The sequence below is a fragment of the Eschrichtius robustus genome, chromosome 4 (assembly GCF_028021215.1).
Source record: "Eschrichtius robustus isolate mEscRob2 chromosome 4, mEscRob2.pri, whole genome shotgun sequence".
NCBI lineage: Eukaryota > Metazoa > Chordata > Mammalia > Artiodactyla > Eschrichtiidae > Eschrichtius > Eschrichtius robustus.
Window position 1 is genome coordinate 15776016 of NC_090827.1, and position 24147 is coordinate 15800162.

The 24147-nt window shown below is 37.8% G+C and overlaps 1 protein-coding gene across 4 annotated transcripts in view; it reads left to right on the forward strand.

Annotated features, from left to right (window-relative positions):
* Positions 1 to 24147, forward strand: part of BMPR1B (bone morphogenetic protein receptor type 1B) — a 430873-nt gene that overhangs the window by 387295 nt on the left and 19431 nt on the right. For all 4 annotated transcript variants that reach the window (XR_011073892.1, XM_068542462.1, XM_068542464.1 and 1 more), the window contains 4 exons: positions 10783 to 10879; positions 11931 to 12069; positions 18693 to 18885; positions 19682 to 19979. Coding sequence is in view for 3 of the 4 variants with exons in the window: in XM_068542462.1 (XP_068398563.1) it covers positions 10783 to 10879; positions 11931 to 12069; positions 18693 to 18885; positions 19682 to 19979 (727 nt within the window). In the remaining variant the exon portion in view is untranslated. The remainder of the gene's footprint in view (positions 1 to 10782; positions 10880 to 11930; positions 12070 to 18692; positions 18886 to 19681; positions 19980 to 24147) is intronic.

The following is a 24147-nucleotide window of genomic DNA, read 5'->3' on the forward strand; positions in this document are numbered from 1 at the left end:
CTATACATTTAGTGTTGCTTATTAAAAAAGACACATACTGCATCCCCAAAGACTCCTGGTTAAAAGCAGCTCCCATGTTTCCTTTCTTCTTGTTCTCACCATAAATTAAATGATTTGTAATTGTCAGAGAGTCCTAAGTCTTGTATAAGTAGCTTAAAATGATTTGTCATGATTGATTTTTATTTCTTGAGAGAGAAAATCTTCCCAACAAAATACAGTGACATTTCTGGGTTTTGATGATAATATTTTATAACATTTGTTCAAACTATAGCCTAGAAAACGCTGTAAGATTGATTCATAATAATTCACATCAAAAATTCACAGATTTTAATTTTGCCAGTCAACATGCTAGGTGTTATGGATAACAGAAATGGATGAAGAAAATTCTTGCTCTCAACACATGCACACTAGGTTATGAGAGAGAAACATGGAAATAATTAAATTATACTCAGGCAGGAAAATCTCAGTAGAGTTAGATTATAAAGTGTATTAAGGACACAGAAGAGTGAGTGGCTCACTTTGGGGTGGGAGGATGTCAGAATAGCTTCATAGAAGTGATACTTGAGCAGACTTTAAGGAGGAACAGAAGTTTGCCAAGTGGATAAGGCAGGAATAAAAAACTTAAAAATTAAAATGGCTAACATAAGCCAGAATTACGCTAATAACTGTTATATTAATTAACCCATTTGAGCCTCACAAGGGTCCTGTGGGGCACTTAGGCTTATTATTCCCCACTTAAAGGTGAGGAAATTGCAGCACAGAGAGGTTAATTAACTTTCCCAAGGTTGCGCAGAGCCTGTGAGCAGCCTGTGACTCTAAACAGAGCCTGTGACTCTAAACAGAGGCAATCTTAGTTAGTGCAGAGGTTTAGTTTGTAAGATTTGAGAAAGATTTGCAAAATACAAGCATAGGAAACAGCATGGCTGGGTGGAGAAAGTCCCCTAATTCAGTTGTCTGAAGCCTCACAGTTCAAAGTGGGCCTGTGAATCAGCAGGATTAGCGTCGCTTGGAGCTCATGAGAAATGCAGACTCTCAGGCCCTACCCCAGACTCCTAAGCCTGCATTTTTAATGAGATTCCCCAAGTGATTTACATGCACATTAAAGTTTGGACAACACTTTGGGTAGAAAAAGACCTATACGTGGATACAGCTAGTGCCACTGTGTCTCAGCACGTGAGTTCGACAGCCCCTTGTTCAAACACAGTTCCACTGATGTCAGGTTGCTGTAAAATTCTAAATGCTTACTTTCAGTTTTTCGTAGTTATTGCCTTGTGAATCAGTTGCAAAAAGTAGGTGATCCGTAGACAACATTTTGAATAGCATCTGTAGACAACACTGATGTGTTTGGGAGTGGGGGGCGGGAGGTGGGTGAGGAGTGCTGGAAATGAAGGTAGATGTGCCAGAATCGCTTCGCTCAAGGAAAAGAAGTTTTTATTACCTGTAAGTGGAAGAGATGCGTCCTAGCAGTAGCGGTAGGGTTTAGGAAAACTGACTCAAATGCTGCAGTGCACGTACTGTCCTGTAGATGGAGCCAGATTCTAGTTAGGACCATGCAGGCAGGGGAGGGTTCTCTGACGAGGTTGAGTGCTAGGCACTGTTTTTAAATTTTTTTTTAATTTTTATTTATTTATTTTTTTTTAAGGCACTTTTAAAAGCAGAGTAAGTCTCTAGAGAACTCAGTGAAAAGGCTTTGAAAAGAAGGGCAGTGGTATTGGGAAGACAAGTCCTTGGTGAAGGGCAGTAAGAGAAAGAGGATGTTAGAGTGGCTGGTGGATTATGTTGAGGCTTATACAAGGTGACAGACTTGGGGGGAGTTTAGTGGCTGTAGGGTTTACCATTTTGAACTCTAAGGGTCCCAGGTAGTGCCTGGGTGAGGTCCCTGCAGATTCCACCTCACCATTTTGGCACAGTCATTTTGGGGTCCAGTAAAAGTCACTGCAGGCTGTGGTCTGGGAGCGCTGGTCTTTCTTACACAAATATACCATAGAGCTGCTGCCTTTCTTTTTTTTGCCTCTACCACATACACATGGGCAGCATTTTTATTGGAAGTGTACTCTACATGTTTACTGACTATCAGTAATGCATTGGTCGGAAACATTTGCGTTGCAGCCATATTGGATATATGTCTTTATATAGTCATATTGGAGATACGTATATTTATGTTTTGGTTTAAAACCCAAAATAAAGAACACAGATGTTAAAGAGACATGGAACCATCTTATTTTGATATTTTTAACTTTAGCTGTTGTTTTTATACTTATACGACCAACCCTAACTTTTGTGGAGCCGGGGCAATGGTATAAATGGAAGTCCACATACCATTTACCTAATTGTTTAAAACTCATAAACCAATGTAGAAGACTGGTAAGTAAAATACTTTCTGTTAACCAGACTTAACAAGAATATTTTCATAGTGATGGGGAACACCAGCTTGGCGTTTAGAATGCTTGAACTACTTAGACTTATTCCTTCCAGTGTGGCAGTGGGAGTGATGGGGCGCCCCGTTCTTGGTTCTGTCTGGCACCGGGAGGGGTCTCTCATGCACGCAGCTGGACACCTGTTTTGTGTCTGTCTCAGCCTGTTGGCAGTGACACTGTCGGCTAGGAAAGTCTGAATCACTTACCTGGGTCCATACCACTGTGGCAGCCCCCACAGGCATTTCTCTACTGGAGCTAATGTTGTGGCTAGACTGACCCATGTGGTTCTTATTATATAAAATGCACCTCCACAGCCACTGTCAGAGAAATCTGAAAGAAAAGATGTATTATTTGCAAGAACCAGAGGGTACACAGCACACCTGAGGGCCACACAGCAAGGTCACAGGTATGGGGGGGTGGGGACCTGGGGTTCTCCCTTTACTGGGGTCAAAGGTGGGGTGCCTAGGGTTTCACAGTTTCTCTCTTTATTGGCAAATTAATTCATTTTGACAGTTGGGTTATAATTGACATACAACATTATATTAGTTTCGGGTGTATAACTTGATATTTGTATATGTTGCAAAAATCATCACCACAGTAAGTCTAGCTAACATTTGTCACCATACATGGTTACAAAAATATTGGCAAGTTTAAAACATAAGAGTGGGGGGCTTCCCTGGTGGCGCAGTGGTTGAGAGTCTGCCTGCCAATGCAGGGGACACGGGTTCGAGCCCTGGTCCGGGAGGATCCCACATGCCGCGGAGCAACTAGGCCCGTGAGCCACAACTACTGAGCCTGCACTCTAGAGCCCACGAGCCACAACTACTGAGCCTGCATGCTGGAAGTACTGAATCTCATGTGCCTAGAGCCCGTGCTCTGCAAGAAGAGAGGCCGCGATAGTGAGAGGCCTGTGCACCACAATGAAGAGGGGCCCCCGCTCGCCGCAGCTAGATAAAGCCCTCACACAGAAACGAAGACCCAACACAGCCAAAAATAAATATAAAAAATAAAATAAATAAATGTAAAAAAAAAAACAAAAAAACAAAACATAAGAGTGGGAATTAGGGCACGGGAAGGGAGAAACAGAATTATTCAAGCGGTCAGTTATCCAGGGAACCTCACGGACGGGGTGACCTGCTCCCTTATCGAGTTGTTTTACTAGCGGTTGTGCCGTACAGCTGGCAGTGTGTTTATTTGCGATGGATGTCTTTGAAACAGAAGCTTAACGTCAGGCACCCACACTACAACACCCCAGCCCTCTGGTTTACTCTCTGCCCGCATGTCTTGCCCCAGACACCCCTTGGCCACTGCTTGGTCACCCCTCAGGCCTTTGGGTAAGTACACCAGCTCCTTGGTCCACCCTCAGGGAGACAGGGGGCCTCACAGTGTCCAGACACGGGCCTGGGGCCATTTAGGTAGAATTCCAGACTTTGGGACAATGGCCAGTGTTTTAAATGGAGAGCAGGATGGGACAAATTCTGGGTGGACACATTGCCTGTGTTCTGCAGACCCACTGCTCAGTGGGAAGGGGCCCAGTTGAAGGGAGCCAGAGCAGGACCCTCTAAAGCTCAGAGCCTAGGTAACTGTGATATTTGCTAATGTGAGTGGAGTGCTTACTTCCTGTGGCTCTTTTCTAAGTCCTTCACATAAACTGACTCATTTAATCCTCATAACAGCGCAGTGGGGAAAGCACCTTTAGCATCACCCCAGTTTCTCAGACGTGCAGCTAAGGAATAGTGAGGTCAGGTACTGTGTGAAGGTTACACAGCCAAAGTAAGTACTGGAGATGGGAAATCGGCCTCTGACTGCATCTCCCTGAATCGTCTATAAAAAGCCTTAAATGACATTCTCAAAAAAAGAAAAAAGCTTTTATGTATCTAAGAGTTAGAAAACTCTAAGTAGTGGTTAGCCATGTCACAAAATAGTCAATAAACAAGATGATTACTCTGAAGCCTTCTGTTTATTAATGTTTGCTTTGCACAATTAACATTTTCTCCATTCTTAGAGTATGGTGTTAGAGGGTTGCTCCCTCTCTCTCTCTCGCACACACACTGTCACTCTCCCCTCCTCCTCTCTCGTCCTCTTCCTTCTAATTTATCATCTATTAAGGCCCACTTATGTATTAATACTAGGCTAGTGGTTTTCAAACTTAGGTGCATCAGAATCACCTGGGGGGCTTATTAAAACACGGATTACTGGCCCCCACCCAGAGTTTCTGATTCAGTAGATCTGAGTGGACCCCAATAATTTGCCTTTCTAAGGCGTTTCCAGGTGATGCAGATGGTGTTGGTCCAGAGACCACACTTTGAGACCCCCGGGCTAGGCGTTGCCTGATAGATTGCTACATATTATTATAGTAGACTTCCTATAAACCTATGTGTCAAACTAGTATAAAGCAGACACTGTATTATTAAAAGTTGAGAGGGTTAAAAAATCCAGCTCACCATTTTTTTGTTGTTGTTCTTTTTTCTTAATAATCGCTCTTCTAAAAAAGTTAAATAATTAACCTTATCTCAAAACATCTGTATTACTTGCTGCTAAATAATAACAGGCTTAGGTGAGGTTCTGTTATTAGACATCAGAGAAGTACTAAGCGTAGGGGTAAATACCTACAAATAAATTGTCTTATTAAAAAATAAGCAAGAAAACCTTTTCTACCGATCCAGAGTTTTGTCACTCTTTTTTTTTTTTTTTCCCCAACTTAGATGCATTTAGCAGGAAATTAGAGATACAAAATCACATCCAATAAATATTTATCAATGTATATTTAGGTCCTTGAAATTTTATTTGTCATCTTTTGTTTCAAAAAAGATGATGAAGGGTGACCAGAAAGCAGCAGAAATTCTTTTATGAATATTAGTTTTCCTTTTGCTTTGCTTATTCCATTTCAGCACCAGCAAAGCAGAATACCCTGGGACAATATTCTTTCTCCTGAAGGAAGAAATACGAAAAGTAATTAGATCAAATGCAGCACCTTCATTATAAACAATAAAATATGATTCGGGAAGCCCAGTCACACTGCAGCTGGTGCAAAGCGGAGGGAGACATGTCTGTTTTGATGGAGAGGCTTGTAGGGAGAAGTCGTGGTGCCCTGGTGTCTGGCTTCCTGCCTGCAGAATTAGTGATGAAGGGGCACCGAGATGCTGGGAGGGGTGATGTACGGTTCCAGCAATCACATGGTTTGACCAAGATATTGTGAGTTAAATGTTCTCTTGAAATGGTGTGTAGGCAAGAGAATTTGATGAGGTTTCTTTCCTCCTCCCAAATTACTTATTATTACTTATTTTTGTTTAATTTTTTTGTTCAAATGAGCGCTTAAAGAAGTGAAAGACTGGTGTTGAAATGAACAGAAGCCCTTGCTTTATTAAATGGGATCCTCAAATTTGGCTTTTACCAGAGCAAATAAAGTTCATATAATTTTTTGGAATAGGTATAGTTTGTGTGTTTATGGGAATTACTAATACACGCTACATGCATACTTCATGGAAAATGTATCAGAAACAACTGTTTCTGTTTTGAAATAGGGTAATTTCAATGTAGTTTAAGTAAAATTATAATACAGGATTTCCAAAGCTAAACTTCACCTTATTAATTCTTTTCTTACTCAACTAAAAAATATATTCTGAGCAGTTCACAGATTTGTTTAAAAATGCTATTGCTTAGCTTCGGGTATTGCCAATTACAAATTAAACTCAATAGGTAACAGGTATTTAATCAGTGAAACAGTCTCCCTTATTGTCTGTAACACAGATAGGTTGCATATATGATAGCATCTAGAATGCAAAGGTCAGTTGCAGAATTTTCCTTCTGACACATATATTATGCTTGTGGCAGTGTAAACCGGTACATGAGTCTGAGCTGAATTCCTTGCCAGGGAATAGCTCTAACATTTCTGGAAATGTGCAGCTTCTAACTATTTTGGAAATTCTGGTCAACTTTATATTTGGGATAGGTGAAAGAAACTTATAAATAATTAGACTTTTTCTTTCTCACTGAACACAGTAATCTGGATATAACAATTCTGTCTTAACTTCCTTTGTTACCAGAAAATATAATGCTAAATCTTTTTCTGCAGGAAAATAACTAGAATATTATGTCTTTGTTCTTATAGTGAATTTATTTCTAGATGTTACTGTAAGATGACATCCCAATGATGAAGGTAAATTAGTTTACAGTATTGTTTGTTGACTAAAATCCTTTGACAAGAATATGCTTTTCAGGCACTTTGTGCTCTATTAATAGAAAGATGTCTCCAATTTATCTGTGATTATAACATTGAGAGCACATATAAAGATGTCTTTGGGCCATCGTATTTCCAAGATTCTTTCTAGCAATACGGTTTTTTATTTCCTACTGCAATTATGAGCTATCTTCTAGCCTTATAGAAACAGTCCTGGCATTTTAAGCAGTTGCAAACCAGTTAATTATCAGAGAGGAGACAAGTAATGACAGAATGCTGTTTTGTTAGGAAACCATTGGTGATTCTTACTTGCCTCTCAGAGTGAACCAGACTTCCCTAGAGAGTTCTCCATTCTACTTCCCTGAGCAGTTGGAGTGACAGCCAGGTAGAAATCTGCTGGCCTAGAGAGAACTGTGGGCTCTGTTCTTTTCCTGATATGTATCTGCAAGTGTTCGTTTTCCAAGACTCTGGCAGTGACTTGAATGTTTTACATTGTTAATGCTCTGAGCACAGGTAATGGCAGATTAAAACATGACAGGCACGACCAACAGAAACAAAAGGCATATTGATAAGGCTCACTATTTATGACAAAAGACAAGGAGGCAGTAGAGGATAGGTTTATTGGGGCAAAGAAAAGGAAAGTGGGAAGGTAATGCTAGCCTTTAAAAAAAGTGTTTGATGGCAAGGAAAAAATCCCTTAGATTCTTTCTGGCCTCATTTCTCTCATAAATCAGAAATCTAATATGATGAGTAATAAATACACCGTTCTTATGGTTCACAGAGTGTTCTGCATTTACGTGGAAAAGTGAAAGTCGATGAGGCTGATAGTTTTTAGTAAAATTATATCACTTGAATGAAAAAGTATTCTGAATTCGTATACTGAAAATATGTTGTGCATATGTAGTTAGTTACTCTAGTTTTGATAGAGTATCCAGCGTTCTCTTTGATTTTCTGCAAAATCAGGCTTTTTGCTTTTGTTGTCCTTAAAATTGGAAATAGATTTTAAGCTGTTTGCAGCAACATTATTTGCACCATGGTATTTGTATACATGCATGTGTACAAACGTTGTCAATTGCTCTCTCACTGGCGGAGGTATTGTGCTCATTTTGGGTTATTGTTGACTTTGCCTATAACCCGAAGGAGCGAGGGGAGGTATGGAGGGAAATTTTACTAAGAAAATTCATTGTGTAAAATCTTAGCCCGCGTAATTTTAAGAGCTTACAAATTATTTTCAAGATATCCTAAGCAACACTTTTTGGACAACGCATGTGGTAATTATATATGATTCCTGTTGTTGTTAAAGTCTGAATGGCTCTTTGAATGTGTACTCTAGTAGATAATGGTCCTGAACTCTTTCTCTGCTCAACTGGCAGTGTTTCTGAATTTAATATAAAACTGCTTTTTAAAAAATGGTCTCTCATTTAGTCTTTTCAGATGCAGACAGACTACTTCCATTAATATTTTACAGGTAGTGTAGATCATAAATAATTATTAAACATATATTTTAGACTGATGAGTAAATCATAACATTAACCATCATAAGATTTGGATGAGAAATTAGTATAAAAATCTGTGGATTTTATTTTATAATAAATAATCCAAACTTTCTCTGATATATTTCAAAGTAAGATTTATTTTCATTTCATATGTTCGTGTTACTTTCCTGATTTTGGTAGTTGCATTACCATTTGGTAGGACAGTGTCCTTTTTCTTAGGAAGTTCCCTCTGAAGTGTTTATGGGTGGAGACATTATGTCTGTAACTTCAGATGATCCACAGAGTATACATACATATAAATAAATAAATACGAATACAAACATGTACATATACATATCTTTATAGAGAGAGAGGGAGATAGGCACACACATACATACTGAGAGAGCAAGAGAATTATAAAGTAAATATGGTAAAACTTTTAAAATGAAAACTCTCTACAGGGCATATTGGAGTCCTTTATCCTTACAGGTTTTCTATAAGACTGAGATTATTTCAAAATAGTTAAGACATATGTTCACATTGATGGTAAAAATGAAACTTGTAATCTTTTTTTAAAGGGTACTTTGACAACATGTATGAAAAACCTTAAAATATATGTCCTTCAAACTAATAATTCTACTTCTTCAAATCTAGATTAAGAAAATAATCATTGACATGTGCAATGATGTATGTGTAAGACTGTTCATCACAGAATTTTATGTATCACAGCAAAGATGTATTGTAGCAAAATCTTTGCAATCTCCTAAATATACATCATCAGAAGACTGACTTTCTAATTAGGATATGTCTGTATATGTACTCTGTAATCTTTGAAACTCATTTTGTAGAAAATTTTTTATTGTTTTGGAAAATGTTTACAATATTATAAGTGAAAGCAATCTAGTTACAAGGCAATTCTAATGATTTTTTTCCCAAATTTTTTATTTGTGGTGAAATATACATAACATAAAGTTTACCATCTTAATCACTTTCAAGTGTACAGTTCAGTGATATTAAATATGTTTATAATGTTATACAACCATAACCACCATCCATCTCTATAGCTCTGTTCATCTTGTAGAACTGAAACTCTTACCCATTAAATATTAACTTCCCCCATCCCTCCTCCCCCCAGCCCCTGGCAACTACCATTCTTCTTTTTGTCTTTATCATTTTGACTTCTCTAAGTATCTCATATAAGTGGAGTGTTTGTCTTTTTGTGACTGGCTTATTTCACTTAGCGCAATGTCCTTAAGGTTCATTCACGTTGTAATATATGTCAGAATCTCTTTCCTTTTAAGGCTAAACCATGTCTTATGTATATACCACATTTTGCTTATTCATTCATATGTCAGTGGACACTTGGGTTTCTTCCATGTTTTAGCTGTTGTGAATAATACAGCTATGGGCATGGGTGTATACAATGGCTTTTTGTGAACTCTTTTGTTCATGAACTTTTTTTGTTCATTGAAAAGGCATACACTAAAATGTTAGCAGTAATTTTGTAAATAGTGAGGTGGTGGCGATTTTATTTATTTTATTTTAGTTAGCTGGTGCTTTTCAGTTTTTCTTCAGGCAACGTATAATACTTTTGAATGAAAAAAAGAAATTTATGTTTAGTGGGGTAAGGTCCCCAGCCAAAATGTTTAGGTAGCCATACCATTAAAAGTATACAGCACAGTTGGAGAACATCTTGTTTGTAGGTAACCAAAGTCATAAATTACAATACCTTTTAAAATTAAATAGCAGTAATTACTCTCCCAAGGATGTATGGTACCCTTAATAAGAATGGTGCTAGTTCTATTACTAGGTAAGTGCACCAGGTTTTCAGTCAGTTTTCTCAAAATACATTCCAGAGACTACCTGCATATAAATCACCTGGGATGGCTGTAAAAAAGAAAAAATATACTTTGAATAAAAATCTCTGGGGTTGAAGTCAGTAAATATGCATCTGTATAAAGCTCTCCAGGTCATTCTTATTTTTACAACGTTTGAAAAATCATGCCGTAGTATTATAAATCTTATTTGTCAGGAACTGGAGTTAAAACAGCGTGAATACTGTTTAATAATTTGTTCTTTAAAAGGAGCACACAGTAATTCTTTGAGTGGAACATACCCATTCTTTTAAAATAGGATGCTGTTTATGAAAAATTAAACGATATATTTTTGAAGGGCATTTTTGTTTAAAGTAATGCAGATCATGTATTCTATTTATTTGGCAATATTTGAGGAATTCTGATCCTTTGTATCCATCATAGGATTACTTTGTTTTTTATGTACAATGAATATAGATTTGTTTTTTTATCCAAATTCATGATATAGAGTGCTCCAGAAACCACATGAGAAAAATCTGTAAACGCATCAGCTGGGTCTGAAATAAAGATGAACAGCCTGCTTGTATTTTAGGGGTATTGATCCATTTACATTTATTTATATCCTGTGCTTTTATCCTATGTCAAACCTGTTTCTTCCAGAGAAGAAGAAATGCATGCTCTTGAAGTGAGTGGCTAGATGAACAATGATTCTTGTTACTCAGACTTATTTAATTGAGAGTATGTATATATATTTCTTATCAATTAGCAGATTAAAAGGACCTCTCAAATCTTGCACATGGAGCTTAGCAAGCACTTTTAGGAAAGAGTTGCTTCCTAAATTTTAAATGAAAATAATCTCTGTATCATGGCTCTTTTTACTTTCTTTTTAATTTCAGATTTTGTTGATGGACCTGTACACCACAAGGCCTTACTTATATCTGTGACTGTCTGTAGTTTGCTCTTGGTCCTTATCATTTTATTCTGTTACTTCAGGTAAGTTTCTAACATGTAGATATAGAATTTTGAGTTTATAATACCATTCTCATACTCTTCTACATGTTTACATTTTTTACCACAGCTTTCCTTGACCTAATTAGATCTTCGATTTCACTGATAATATCAGTTACTATTGATAAATATTTGTCCTAATGAAGCTATTAATAGATACCTATCTCATTTCTGCTTCAGATATCAAAACCACCCAGAAAAAATTTCATCCCTAGGAAGTTTATGGTAGCTAGGAAATTCAGCAACTAGTTGCTACTGAGGTTTGATTCAAAGCAGAGAAATGACCATGGTGAACTTAGAATTGCTTTAGTAATTCCTTATTTTGTGAGCTAACAATATCCCCTTAGCCCTGAAAGATTTTAAAGATAATTTATAGATTAATTATTGAAATATGTTCAGTTATTAAATTACAGTATGGTCATTACAAATTCTTTTCAGTCACCTAAGAACTCATTTTCTAGTTTGTGAAATATCAAGGACCTTTAAATTCTTATCATTGGCTTTTTGTAATAGTAATTTAGGTTACTTTTCTACAAGTAGGAGTTGATTCAAATAACATCATTTCTAATTGAAGGCATTAATTATTGATAAACGTTTTTAAAGTTTCAATTTATCTCATTTATCTATACATTGCCTTGGATGAGAAAATTGTAATGTCTTTTGTAAAGCAAAAATTTGCATCTGTAGTTGATCAGGGACCTTATAAGAAAAGATTTTAGGGAATGAACATTGGAACTGTATAGAAACATTAATGGAATGTAGCCTGCTTGGATATATGCATTTGATAGGAATAGAGAAGAAAAATTATATGTGGTTGTGACTGAGTAAAAACATGTAGTTTACTTTAAAAAATAGGTTAGAAGAATAATTATGATTTTGTTTTGGAAATCATAACTAAGGGTAATAAATACTGAGCATCTAATCTTGTATTATGTGCAAAGATAAAAAACCTGCTGTGGTTTACTGTTTTATCTGCATGTTTGCCCCTATCATTGCAATCCAGTGTCTAACATTATCTTTCTTTGTGCATCTTCAGGTATAAAAGACAGGAAACCAGACCTCGGTACAGCATTGGATTAGAACAGGATGAAACTTACATTCCTCCTGGGGAATCCCTGAGAGACTTAATTGAGCAGTCTCAGAGCTCAGGAAGCGGATCAGGCCTCCCTCTGCTGGTATGAGAAGAACATACCTTGAATTTAAAGGAAATGTATTCTGAGAGGAAATGTCAATAACTGCTGGGTTTCATTTTACTGAAACAGATAGGGCAGTGGACAAAGAGAAAGCTCTCTGCAGTCAGTCAGACATCAGATCTCAGATACAGGGTTTCCTGATAACATTTTGACATATTGGGGGTGAGGTCATTGTCCTTTAATGTAAGTGTATGGTTGCAATCCAGACCCTCAGATGTTCTGATAAAGAGCAGATTAGAAAGCAGTCAGCATGGGACCATCTTCCCTCTGTTTTCAGTAAGGATAACATTACTGCACTTTGGCCTGGCTTTTGAAGGCAAAAGTATTACAACCAAATGGGATCTGAGTACTTCTACAAGAGAAGAGGGCTGCATCTCAGCTGGAGGGTTTATGTTTCAGGGTGAAGCTCTGGCTTTTCCATTCAGGAGAGTTTTAATTTTCTGATGGTCAACACTGCCAACTTGGTAGAAAATATATACTGAACCCAAGGCACTTGCTTTAATGAGAAAAGCATTTGGTTATTTTATGGACCATGCAAAAAGATTGTTGGGACTTGGAATGGAAATAACAATTTTAATGAGAAATATTTTCCTTTATAAACTCTTAAGACTGATTTTCCTAATCTTTATTGTCTGGTTCTGACTTTGGATATCTTGTTTACTTGATTCTTTTGGTGACCTTTTATTTAGTACTAAAAGTAACTAAAAAAAAAAAAAACTCAAGCCAAGAATTTATTTTATAACTGTTTTTATTTTTAACATCCAAAAAGCTGTATACATTTATAAGTTGAAGAGTTTGGAGGTGAGTACACATCTGTGAAGCCATCACCACAATCTAGGCCATGAACATATCCATCACCTCCAAAGTTTCCTCCTGCCCCATTCATTTATTATTATTATTGTCATTATTATTTTATGATAAGAACACAACGTAAGGGACTTCCCTGGTGGCGCAGTGGTTAAGAATCCACCTGCCAATGCAGGGGACACGGGTTTGAGCCCTGGTCTGGGAAGATTCCACATGCTGCGGAGCAACTAAGCCCGTGCGCCCTAACTACTGAGCCTGCACTGTAGAGCCCATGAGCCACAACTACTGAAACCCGTGTGCCTAGAGCCCATGCTCTGCAACAAGAGAAGCCACCGCAATGAGAAGCCCGCACACTGCAACAAAGAGTAGCCCCCGCTCACCGCAGCTAGAGAAAGCCTGCACACAGCAATGAAGACCCAACGCAGCCAAAAAATAAATAAATAAATAAATTTATTAAAAACCGCACACAACATAAGATCTAATGTCTTAGCTCTTAGCAAAATTTAAAAAATACAACACACCCATAATAGAGGTGTTAGCTAACACTACTGTGATAATCATATCACAGTATATGAATACATCAAATCAACACGTTGTATACCTTAAACTTACAAAATGTTATATGTCAATTGTATCGAACTAAAAATAGTGTCAGCTTTTAGCTCTGAACTAGGAAGAAAAGTATGCAATACAGTATTGTTAACTGTAGATACTGTGCTGTACAGTAGAGCTCTAGGACTTACTCATCTTGCATAACTGAAACTCTGTACTCTTCGACTAATACCTCCCCTGGAGGTGATAAACCAGGCAAAACCACTTGTGAAGTAGTCACTATGACCAAACCGATGCTACTTCGGATGTAAGTCTTTTTTTTTTTTTTTAAACTTACATGTAAAAGTTCTTATCAAATGGCTTGCCTTTTCATTCTTAGAATTTAACTCATATATAGCAAATGCCATTCTTATATTTTAAAATGTTTCATTGCACTTCTTTTTCAAGGACAGCTATTAAAATCCCTTTTGATATTAATCAATCAGATGTGCTGTTAGAATTGAAAACTACCTGCTTTTTCCTCCTTCTAACCCATCTTTCTCATTCCTGTGGAGTTCTCTCTCCAATCTTTGACCTTATTAACTCTTTTACTTTCCTGGATCACACATTCTAATATCTAGTAGTGGTTATGGGTCCTCTTTCCTAGCTTGGTGAGCACGACATCCCTCTCCTCCCACCTCTTCCCCACTTGCTTCTTGAGCCCTAACATCAGCCTTGAGTAATTGTTTCGAAAATACAACATGTTTTTAAAATCCATGTCTTTGCAAATGTAATGTCTTTCCGGAGAGTTCCTCAGACTGTGGCTCAAGGCCTACCCCATGTTTTATCTCTGTGACAGATTAGCCCAGACTGAGCCAGTCTATTTAACTTTTGTCCTAACAGTTTGCTTATTGTACCAGTATAGCAGTTTAAAATGACATTGTAATTGGTGTTAGTGTACCTGTGTCTTTAGGTAGACTCTCATCTCTTTGGGGTGGAGACTACATTTTTTCACTTTGTATGCTTAGTAGCATACCTCAGTGATTAAAGAGGCTGCTCAATAATTTGTTTTTTCCACTCCAACTTTTAATATCTGTGAAAATACTATAATATCTTACTTCTGTAATCTAGACACCAAAAAAAACCCCAGCATTTGACTATTAACTGGTCCAGTCCTGGCCAGACTCTCATTTAATCCTCATAGCAGCTGTGAGGTAGTACTAGAAATGTATCCCTGTATCTCACATCAGGGGCGTAGGCCCCTGACTTAGGTCAACTGGTTAATATGTGGAGAAGCCAGGATTCAAAGCCAGATGATCTGCCTCTAGAATCTGTGCTCTTCACGTTTGTGAACCAGATATTAAATAAAGAATTGCGTTTGATAGCAACAGGATGGGAAGAAGGATCCTGTCAAACTCAGTTTAGTGAGGGAAAATTCTCGGTATTACAGATTTAAGATCCTGTCTTAAGATTTGGTTTTTAAGATAAACAATGCAGAAATGCACAGTAGTCTCTCTGCATATTAATTCCGATTTGTTGTTTATTTCATTAACATAAAGGGAAAGTTCATGCCATGTGTATAAACACATACTTGGACCTAATATTTGCCAAGTGACTTTGTATATAAATCCTTTAAGGGAGGAATATCATAGGGTGGTTGTAAGAATTAAGATAGTTTGCCTGCCATGTATATATATATGTGTATATATATATATATATATATATATATATATATATATATAAATATACATATGCATATATAAAAATACATATACATACATAAATACATATACATATATAAATATACATATACATACATACATACAAATATACATATACATATATATACATATACACATACATATACATATATATAAATAAATATACATATACATATAAATAAATATACATATATATATAAATATACATATAAACATGCCTGGCACATTTAATACATACATAGTATGCATTCAGTAAATAGTAACACTGTTATTATTTATTTATACCCTATTTATCTGACCTTGTAAAGGAACAAAAGGGGAAGTAAATTGTCTAACTGAACATCAGACCTCTTAGTTGAGGAATCTTGTGTGAAAAATATTTCCAATATGTATCATTAACACAACCTTACTAAGCAAAGTATTTATTTATTTATTTATTTATATTTATTTTTGGCTGTGTTGGGTCTTCGTTTCTGTGCGAGGGCTTTCTCTAGTTGCGGCGAGCGGGGGCCACTCTTCATCGCGGTGCGCGGGCCTCTCACTGTCGCGGCCTCTCTTGTTGCAGAGCACAGGCTCCAGACGCGCAGGCTCAGTAGTTGTGGCTCACGGGCCCAGTTGCTCCGCGGCATGTGGGATCCTCCCAGACCAGGGCTCCAACCCGTGTCCCCTGCGTTAGCAGGCAGATTCTCAACCACTGTGCCACCAGGGAAGCCCCTAAACAAAGCATTTTAAACAGTATATTTGTGTGTAGGGGTGTGTGTTTTGTTAATTCAGGGACATGTAGAGAGCACAGAGCATTACTTAAAACTACATGGTTTTTAGTGTCCATCGTGTACAGGGGCTTAACCATTAGACACTATCAGATAGCTGATGACTAGATAGAGGACATTTCTGAAATAGTGATAACTCCTTATAATCCTTATACAGCTAGTTGTACCCATTTTGCATGAAATAATTCTTCTCTGTTTGGAATCACGATTACAGTGATTATTTTTTATTTATACAATCTAACTTTCAAAATTGATATCTAAGAATGTAATACAGAAGGAAAGTTTAAGGACAGAAAGACCTCAAACATTAACTAAATTAAATAAAAACTCAAATAACGTAGTTAAAACATTTTTCAAATTATATTTTCAGGTCCATAGATGTTATAATAAATCTCAAAATATAAGTATATTTTAAATTTCTGAATATAATTTAGGGAGACTTTTTATCTTTGAGGTAAGTTGTTCCTATTCTTGTGAGCATTGCCAATTCCAACTATGCTTTCATTAAATTAATTATATATGTTATCATTAGAAAAGAAGTGGATATAGAGCTGTTTATGTTAGGAAATGTTCTGTAGATTTACGTAAGTACTGCTTTGTAACACCTATAAATTAGTAATATTTCTTTAATAAATGGAGGAAGTCTCCTCAAGTCAATAATTTAACTACTTACGGATTTGGCTCTCAACTGCTTAGTGCGCTTGACGCTTCTGTTCCCTTATTTGGGAATGGAAATGTGCTGAAGGTTTCCTCACAGAGCCTTATTGACTCCTACAGGGAGGAAGGCTGCTCTTCATACGTACTTGATTCCTCATTTCCTTCAGGCTGACTGGCTAAATGGCATGTCAGCAATGCTTTTATTTTTTAATTCTTCTTTCACAGGAAAAGAAAAAAGGACTTTACCTTGTCCCCAAAAGCTTTCAGTCTGATATTAGTGCTGGTAATGGTTCTGGCAATGGATAGCATTACCTCTTGAATTGATAAAATCATCCATTATGCAAAAACAGAACACATCCCAGCTGATAGACATCTGTGGTAGGCAGAATACTAGCCCCCCCCCCCCAAAATGTCCGTGTCCTACTAATCCCTAGAATCTGTAATTTTACATGGTAAAGGGGAATGAAGGTTGCTCATCAGCCGTCCTTGAAGTGAGATTATTCTGGATTATCTAGGTGGACTCAGTATAATTACATGGCCCTTAAAAGTACAAATACAGAAAGAAACACTTTGGGTTTACTTGATGCAAAGCATGTCTCTGCGAAGAGTACATCCCAATTTTATGACCAGGTAGGTCTTATGAGAGTTCTATGTTAGATTCTTTATATATGTCTCCCAAATTATGTAAATGGTCACCAATACTTAACCCCTTGAGTCATGGAGTTCTTAAAACATTTAAGCAGAGATAGAATGAAGATCATGTATAAAGAGACTTATAACCTTTATGCTGTTTAACTCTCATATTTTCCTTCTCTTTGTCTCTGCTGCACTCTCTATAATTCTTCAGAGCTCCCTCATAGCTTAACTTTCTCCCCAGCTCTAATTGGCTGTTTTACGTCTCCATTTTACATTTTTTGTTATGACAACTCTTCCACCTCAAAGTATAATTTTCAATAATTTCTTACTGCTTCCTTGTATTTCATTCTGTCTACTATCTCTTCACACATCTCATGTAGCGTTCTTGGCATTTTGTATCTGAAAATTCCAGTATCTGTAATCTGAAGGGGTTAAATCTGCTTGGGTTGTCTCTCCTGCCTCTCATTTGCAGTGGCTGTTTCCTTTTGTTTTAAGGTGTTTACTCTGTGGGATCTTCTCTTTCTCTTTCCTTTCTTTCTCTCCCTCCATTTTCTTTTCTTCCTTCTCTCCTTCTCCCCCCAACCCAACCTTGGGGATTCCCTTTATTTCCTTGTGAGCCCAACAGTGCGTTACGGTTTTTTGTTTCTTATATTTTATCCACGATCAAGTTGTATGGTGGCAAGAGCTCCTTTAGAGCATCTAGTATCTCACCATAGTGGTGGAGTGAAACGTATTCTGCAAATGATTTCCTCAAGAGAGGATTTGTATTTGCTTTTGCCGGGAGCCATGGTGATGGTGTGCTACCAACCTAGGGCAAATTTGGTACCATTCAGTGGTTCCGGCTTAATGCTAAAGCCCAGGGTTCAGTTTCTCTAATTTTAAAGGGGTCAAAGTTCATATTCTAGATCTCAGTGCTGGTATTATTCTTTGCCCAGGCAGCAAACCTGGCTTTTGAATATGCTGCTGAATGCTTATCTATCCCTGCTCTGGTCTTAACTCTGTCCTTCCTCTTTTTCTCCCTCCCTCCATTCCTCCCTGCTCAGAGATTTCCTTTATTTCTATGTGTGCCCAACAGGGCATTACATTTTTGTTTGGTTGTATTTTATCCAAGCATATAGTGACGTGATTCCCTTCAGAGTATCTAGTATCCCACTATAGTGGTAGAAGTGAAAAGTATTCTATTCTGCCAATTACTGTGAACCCATTCAGGTTTTTTCTCTGTGAAAATAAGAATAGGTAGAATAAAATACTTAATAATTTGGAAGCAATACTTCAAACACTCAAAATCCGCATTTAATTTCAAATACATTTAAAAGAGGACAGCATAAATTAATAAATAAATACAAGTAACTTGTCTACGTTAAGAAAAACTACTGGCTAAATATATTTTACATGCGTTTCTTCTCTGGAGGAAAAAAAAAAAAAGATGAAACAAATCTGTTGTGCTGTGAATACACTAACAATGTGTTTTGGGATTTAACAGGTCCAGAGGACTATAGCTAAGCAGATTCAGATGGTGAAACAGATTGGAAAAGGGCGCTATGGGGAAGTTTGGATGGGAAAGTGGCGTGGCGAAAAGGTAGCTGTGAAAGTGTTCTTCACCACAGAGGAAGCCAGCTGGTTCCGAGAGACAGAAATATATCAGACAGTGTTGATGAGGCATGAAAACATTTTGGGTGAGTAAAAGTCTGTATAGCAATGTTCAGGGTTTCCTAGCTTTCCTCTCTTTTTCTGTTAACATCTGCATATTAACTCATCTGTGTAAACCTGTTATGAAATATATAGACATTTTCTTCTTGGCATGAGCCCAAGAACGTCATACGCTTCTAATGGGAGACCTCGCAGGAGGAATGACTAAGGCATTTCTATGAATGAACGGTGGGTTGGAAATGGAACACGTTCAAACAGTTTTTTCTTCCGGGACAGGAAATGCAAATGCAATACCAGAATTTCTTAAGGTTTCTTAGGGATTTGAAGGAGCACATTTTTGTCTAAGTGCTGTGAAAAGTTATGGGAATTTTATCTGCAGGGTTTATTTATATCCAGAGTTTATATTGATAATTGATTTCCTTTTTATTTTCTCAAGTTAGAAATGGTCTAGCTGGATCATTCAAGTAGAAAGAGTGTAAGCTAATCATGGAGCGTGTGCCTGATTTGTAAACAGTGTCTTATGTGTAACTCTAATACCGGGAACTATTTACTGTTAACTTCAAGATCATTTACATATCAACTGCTGATTAGAAAGGGATCCTGTTTTCAGATACAAACTCTTAGTGTTTCTCCACTCCTGCTGTTTTGATGGCCTCTGATTGGTATTAGTGATTTAATACTGTCATAGGCACAATCAGAAAACTGAATGAAATGCCAAACAAAAGACACCTATGAAGAAGAGTGATAGTTGAGAAAAATAATTATCCTGATAATATTCAGAAAACACATAGCTCCAACCCTTTTTGTCTTTTTTCCTTTTAGGGTTCATTGCTGCAGATATCAAAGGGACGGGGTCCTGGACCCAGTTGTACCTAATCACAGATTATCATGAAAATGGTTCCCTCTATGATTACCTGAAGTCCACCACCCTAGATACTAAATCGATGCTGAAGTTAGCCTATTCTTCTGTCAGTGGCCTATGTCACTTACACACTGAAATCTTTAGCACTCAAGGCAAACCAGCAATTGCCCATCGAGATCTGAAAAGTAAGAACATCCTGGTGAAGAAAAATGGAACTTGCTGTATAGCCGATCTGGGCTTGGCTGTTAAATTTATTAGGTTAGTATCAAATGTGAACAACAAATATACTTTTTATGGTTCTTTTCTATCACTTTTTATAGATGATACGTTTTGTAGCTCAGGGCTTTTAGGATATTTAGTGGAGGAGAAATTTCATTAATTTTGACTCTTCTGTGGAGGGAAGAAGAAGAAACATTTTCTTTACAACAAATAAACAGTGTTTGGGTCAGTCCTACTGTTTCTAAGCTCATCAGTGACCTGGCTTCAAGACAGTGTTCACATAGGTTTGAGCTGTCATGAGGCTATTTAGAAAAGAGGTAGCTCATGTCCGGGATTGTGTGGTCAGAATTCTGCATAACATTTGTAAGTAGGAAGAGGTTTCAGGAAAGAGCTCCAGATTATATAGTGATAAAGGTGATTTTTATATGATATAAGAAAGATAACTTGCATAGATATTCTATGAGAAATGGTAAAAGCTAATAATCAACACACTGCCAGTATTCAGCACTATTGTACAATAGCTTCTGCCGGATGGGGAGGAGGAATGCCCCATGGTTGAGGGGGGCATTGAGGCCCTATTTTGCTTACCTTCGCTCTATTCATAGCAGCTCCTTTGATCTTGTAGATGATGTAATTAGAAGAAATGGTTCTTCTGCTTTGAAAACAAAACAAAATGAGTTTGCAAACCACAAGAGTAGAGGGATCATCATATACCTACCTTTTTAAAATGTCAGTTTAGGCTTAGCCTTTATTAAACTGTCGGACCCTCTTATGGCTTTTTTTCCCCAAAAGACTCTGTAGAATATAGAGAAGGGCTCAAAGGAAACGCCATGGCAAAGAATAAAACTCACGAGAAAGGACCAATGGATTGGTATTTTCACCCAGAATTGAAGACTGAGGAGTGATAAAAATAATAGGTGCCAACTATATATAGGAAGGTCTTCACCATTTAGAGGATGGCAAATTGAAGTTCTCAGTCTTTAAAAGCAAAGCAGGAGGAAATGCTTCAGACTGTAGATTTAAGTTAGAAATATGAATTGCCTGCCAATAAAGATGATTAAATTCTCTCTCTTCTGAATTATATTTTCTGACCTTTTTCAAGTCTCCTCTACCAAAAAAATTTCCCATGATGCGTCTCAAATTACCAGCCTTTCTCCTTTCCTCCCTTGTTAAATTTCTCAAGAGTTCCAGAGAGTCATCTACTTTCACAATCTAGTACTTCATGATAGTTCACAATTTGGCTTCTGCTCTGTTTTCTCCCGAAGCTCCTTTACTGAGGGACAACATTGGTTTTGTCACCAGAAGCCTTTCCTCCTGTCTTCCCACTCCCCGCGGTACCCATACCTTTCTTCCCCCTGTGCTCCTGACGTACCTTTATTCCAGGTTCTCCTCCATTCTCTCTGTGGGTTCTGCTCTCTGTCTGTTTCTTGAATATTTTCCCACTTCTCGATTTCCTGCTGAAGATGCTTTTCCTTCCTAGTTCCCAGTTTTGGTCAATCCATTCTAAAATGTGAGGCGCCTGGCATTTCCTTTGTTCCCTAAGCTTGTGATTTGCTCAATTGCATGAATTCTGTGTCCATGATATTCTCACTGGAACTGGGCCAGTTTGGGTCCTCCCTACCATTTTTCTAGATTCCGGAGTAAAACATTTTGTAGTTATTTCCTCTTTCCAATTATTTTCTACATGCTGCTGCCGCATTTATTTTCCTGAATCATAATTTTGGACATCATCATAATTTCATAGTTTCCTATGGCTTTGGGTTAAAATGTAGTTTCTGTTCTGAACACTTTATACTTTCTCACACCTTCAAGTGTTTTTAACATACTTTTATCTTATTCTGAATACCCAACATCCCCTTTTCTGTTTCAATAACTACTGCTTATCTTCAGTTTCTTCCTTTGGGACCCCTATTCTTCTTCCCTTACAAGCCTGATTTTCAGTGACTTTTCTTATACCCTTCTATGTGACCCTGGCATGCTATCATGACATTTCTCACACTATTATATGGTCATCATCGGCTGCTTATGTGTCATTCCCAGTGGAGACTAAGTTCCTTGGAGGTAGATACCGTGTTTTTCTCAGATTAACATGCCTTGTGCCTTTCCTTGGTGCCCATTACTTAGGGGTTGCTTCAGAATTTTGTATAAAGGATAAATGAATGATTCCGTATGGACCATGGGATGAAGGGAAAAGGCATTTTTTTGGTAGCTCCAGAGATCTTGCGCACTCTGGATTAAATCTACCTTTCTAGTTTTATAGCGCACAGACTCTCCAATTTGTATGCTTGCTTTTGCAAAACTGAACCTGTTTGTGTTTTCTCCATACATACTCCATGTTTGCTACTGCCTTGCTTTTGACTGAACAGCATCTAGCTTGGAATGCCCTTGCTTCTCCATGTAATGTAATCCAGTCTCAGAGTTGCCTTTATGTCACTTTACTCATCCCCCAGGTAGGAATAATGACATCATCTATTCTACTCCTGTAGTCATTTGCTGGCCCTTGTCTGCCTGATATGATAACTATTTTAGTACATGCCTCGTCTTGCCCTCCTGGTCCTTGGGCATCTTGAGAGCAGAATCCATGACACATTCATTAACGTATTTCCCGTTTGACATGACATAGTGAGTTACCCATTACAGGTATTCCAGCAGTGTTTTGAATCAATCAGTGTTGGCAATGTCAAAGTAATTAAGGGCTCATCTTCTTTATAGACCCAGAAACAAACAAGGAAAGTGAGTATCTGTTATATTTCTGAAACTTAGTTCTGCTTAACGTTAACAGGAATGAACTAAATGAACTCTCAAATTTCATGCAAACCCTGATTTAGGAAGTGGAAGGAAGTGCTTTAAGAAATAAATCAGAGATTTATTTGGCGTATGTTGACTAACTCATCAGGAGAGGAAGGCTATGAGGATACTGCCTCAGATGTATACCTGCACCTGTTGGGTGCACAGACCTCATATGGCTGAAGAGCAGCTGTGGGACCAGTTGCCATCCTGGGCCTCAGGTTCCTCTACGTTAAATGGAGGTTGCATTTGATAATTTGAGGTCCTTTTCATGTTTTTATTTTGTATGTTTCAACAGAACTTTGGTCTTTTTTGAGCCTCACTTTTAAACCTTGCTATATACGTTTCTTTGGTTTTCACTCTTTTCCCGACTTTCCTGTTTTGGGGTATGTGGTGCATGTGCTCACACAGGTATTTACGGCATTTTATTTTAAGTGGGGTCAAAGCCAACCCAGTGTTGAGTTCTCAGACTTCATATGTGAACCTCCTGTGAGAACTTAATCATTACCCTGGTCTCTGTGTGGTAAGTGTTCTCTCAGGCTTTTAAATCGTTTCTGGGAGGTTCCCAGGGAAGTTGAGAGCCACAGAGAAAGCAGACTGTGCATTAGAAGTTTCCTGCTCAGTTAATTGTTTTTTGTGCTGTATTGGTTTCTTCATGCATGCTCTTGCAAATGATGTAAGTGCTGATGCATTTCCTGCCCACAGAGGTTTAATCCCGGTGATGCCGTGGCACACATTACCGTTACCCCAGATCTCTCTTGGGAGGAGAAAACAGTGACGTGGGAAATCCCTTGAAGGAACTTACAGAGCTTTTCACTTTTCCCTCTGGAGGCTCAAGCAACCCCTCTGGTACTTCAGTGACAGAATGATATATTTTCTTAGGGGGGGAAATAAATCCTGGCTTAGGGCCTCTCAGATACTAAATTTTAAATAGAAAACCTACAATGAAGACAGGGCTGTAACACACATCTCCCAATTGGTGATTATCGAATTGTCCAAGTGCAGTGGACAAGAGGGTACTGAATGTCCTCAGTCTTCCAATGTCATTATTTTTACCACTGCTTCTGGTTTGTATACTTCGTGGTTTTTTAAAAAAGTGACATGGTCAAATCACTGGCCAAAGTCATAGACCAGGCAGTAGCGGCAGAGTCTGCACTCCCAGTCAGGGTTTCTGCCGCCTTATCTATCTTCTGTTGAAGAGTTTTTTATGTCAAGGTTCTGTTTCTACGAAACCCCGGGATTTCTCAAGATTTAATCATAGGAGTAATGAGTTCTGTTGCAAATTGCTGTAGAAAACTCTCCTCCCTGGTTAACATCTGACCGGGCGGAGCTCAGTTCAGCAAATCAGTTCCATGACTGTTTGCAGGATACTTCAGGAAACACAAAGGATGTGCACAGCCCCTTCTTCTGAAGGCTCGTG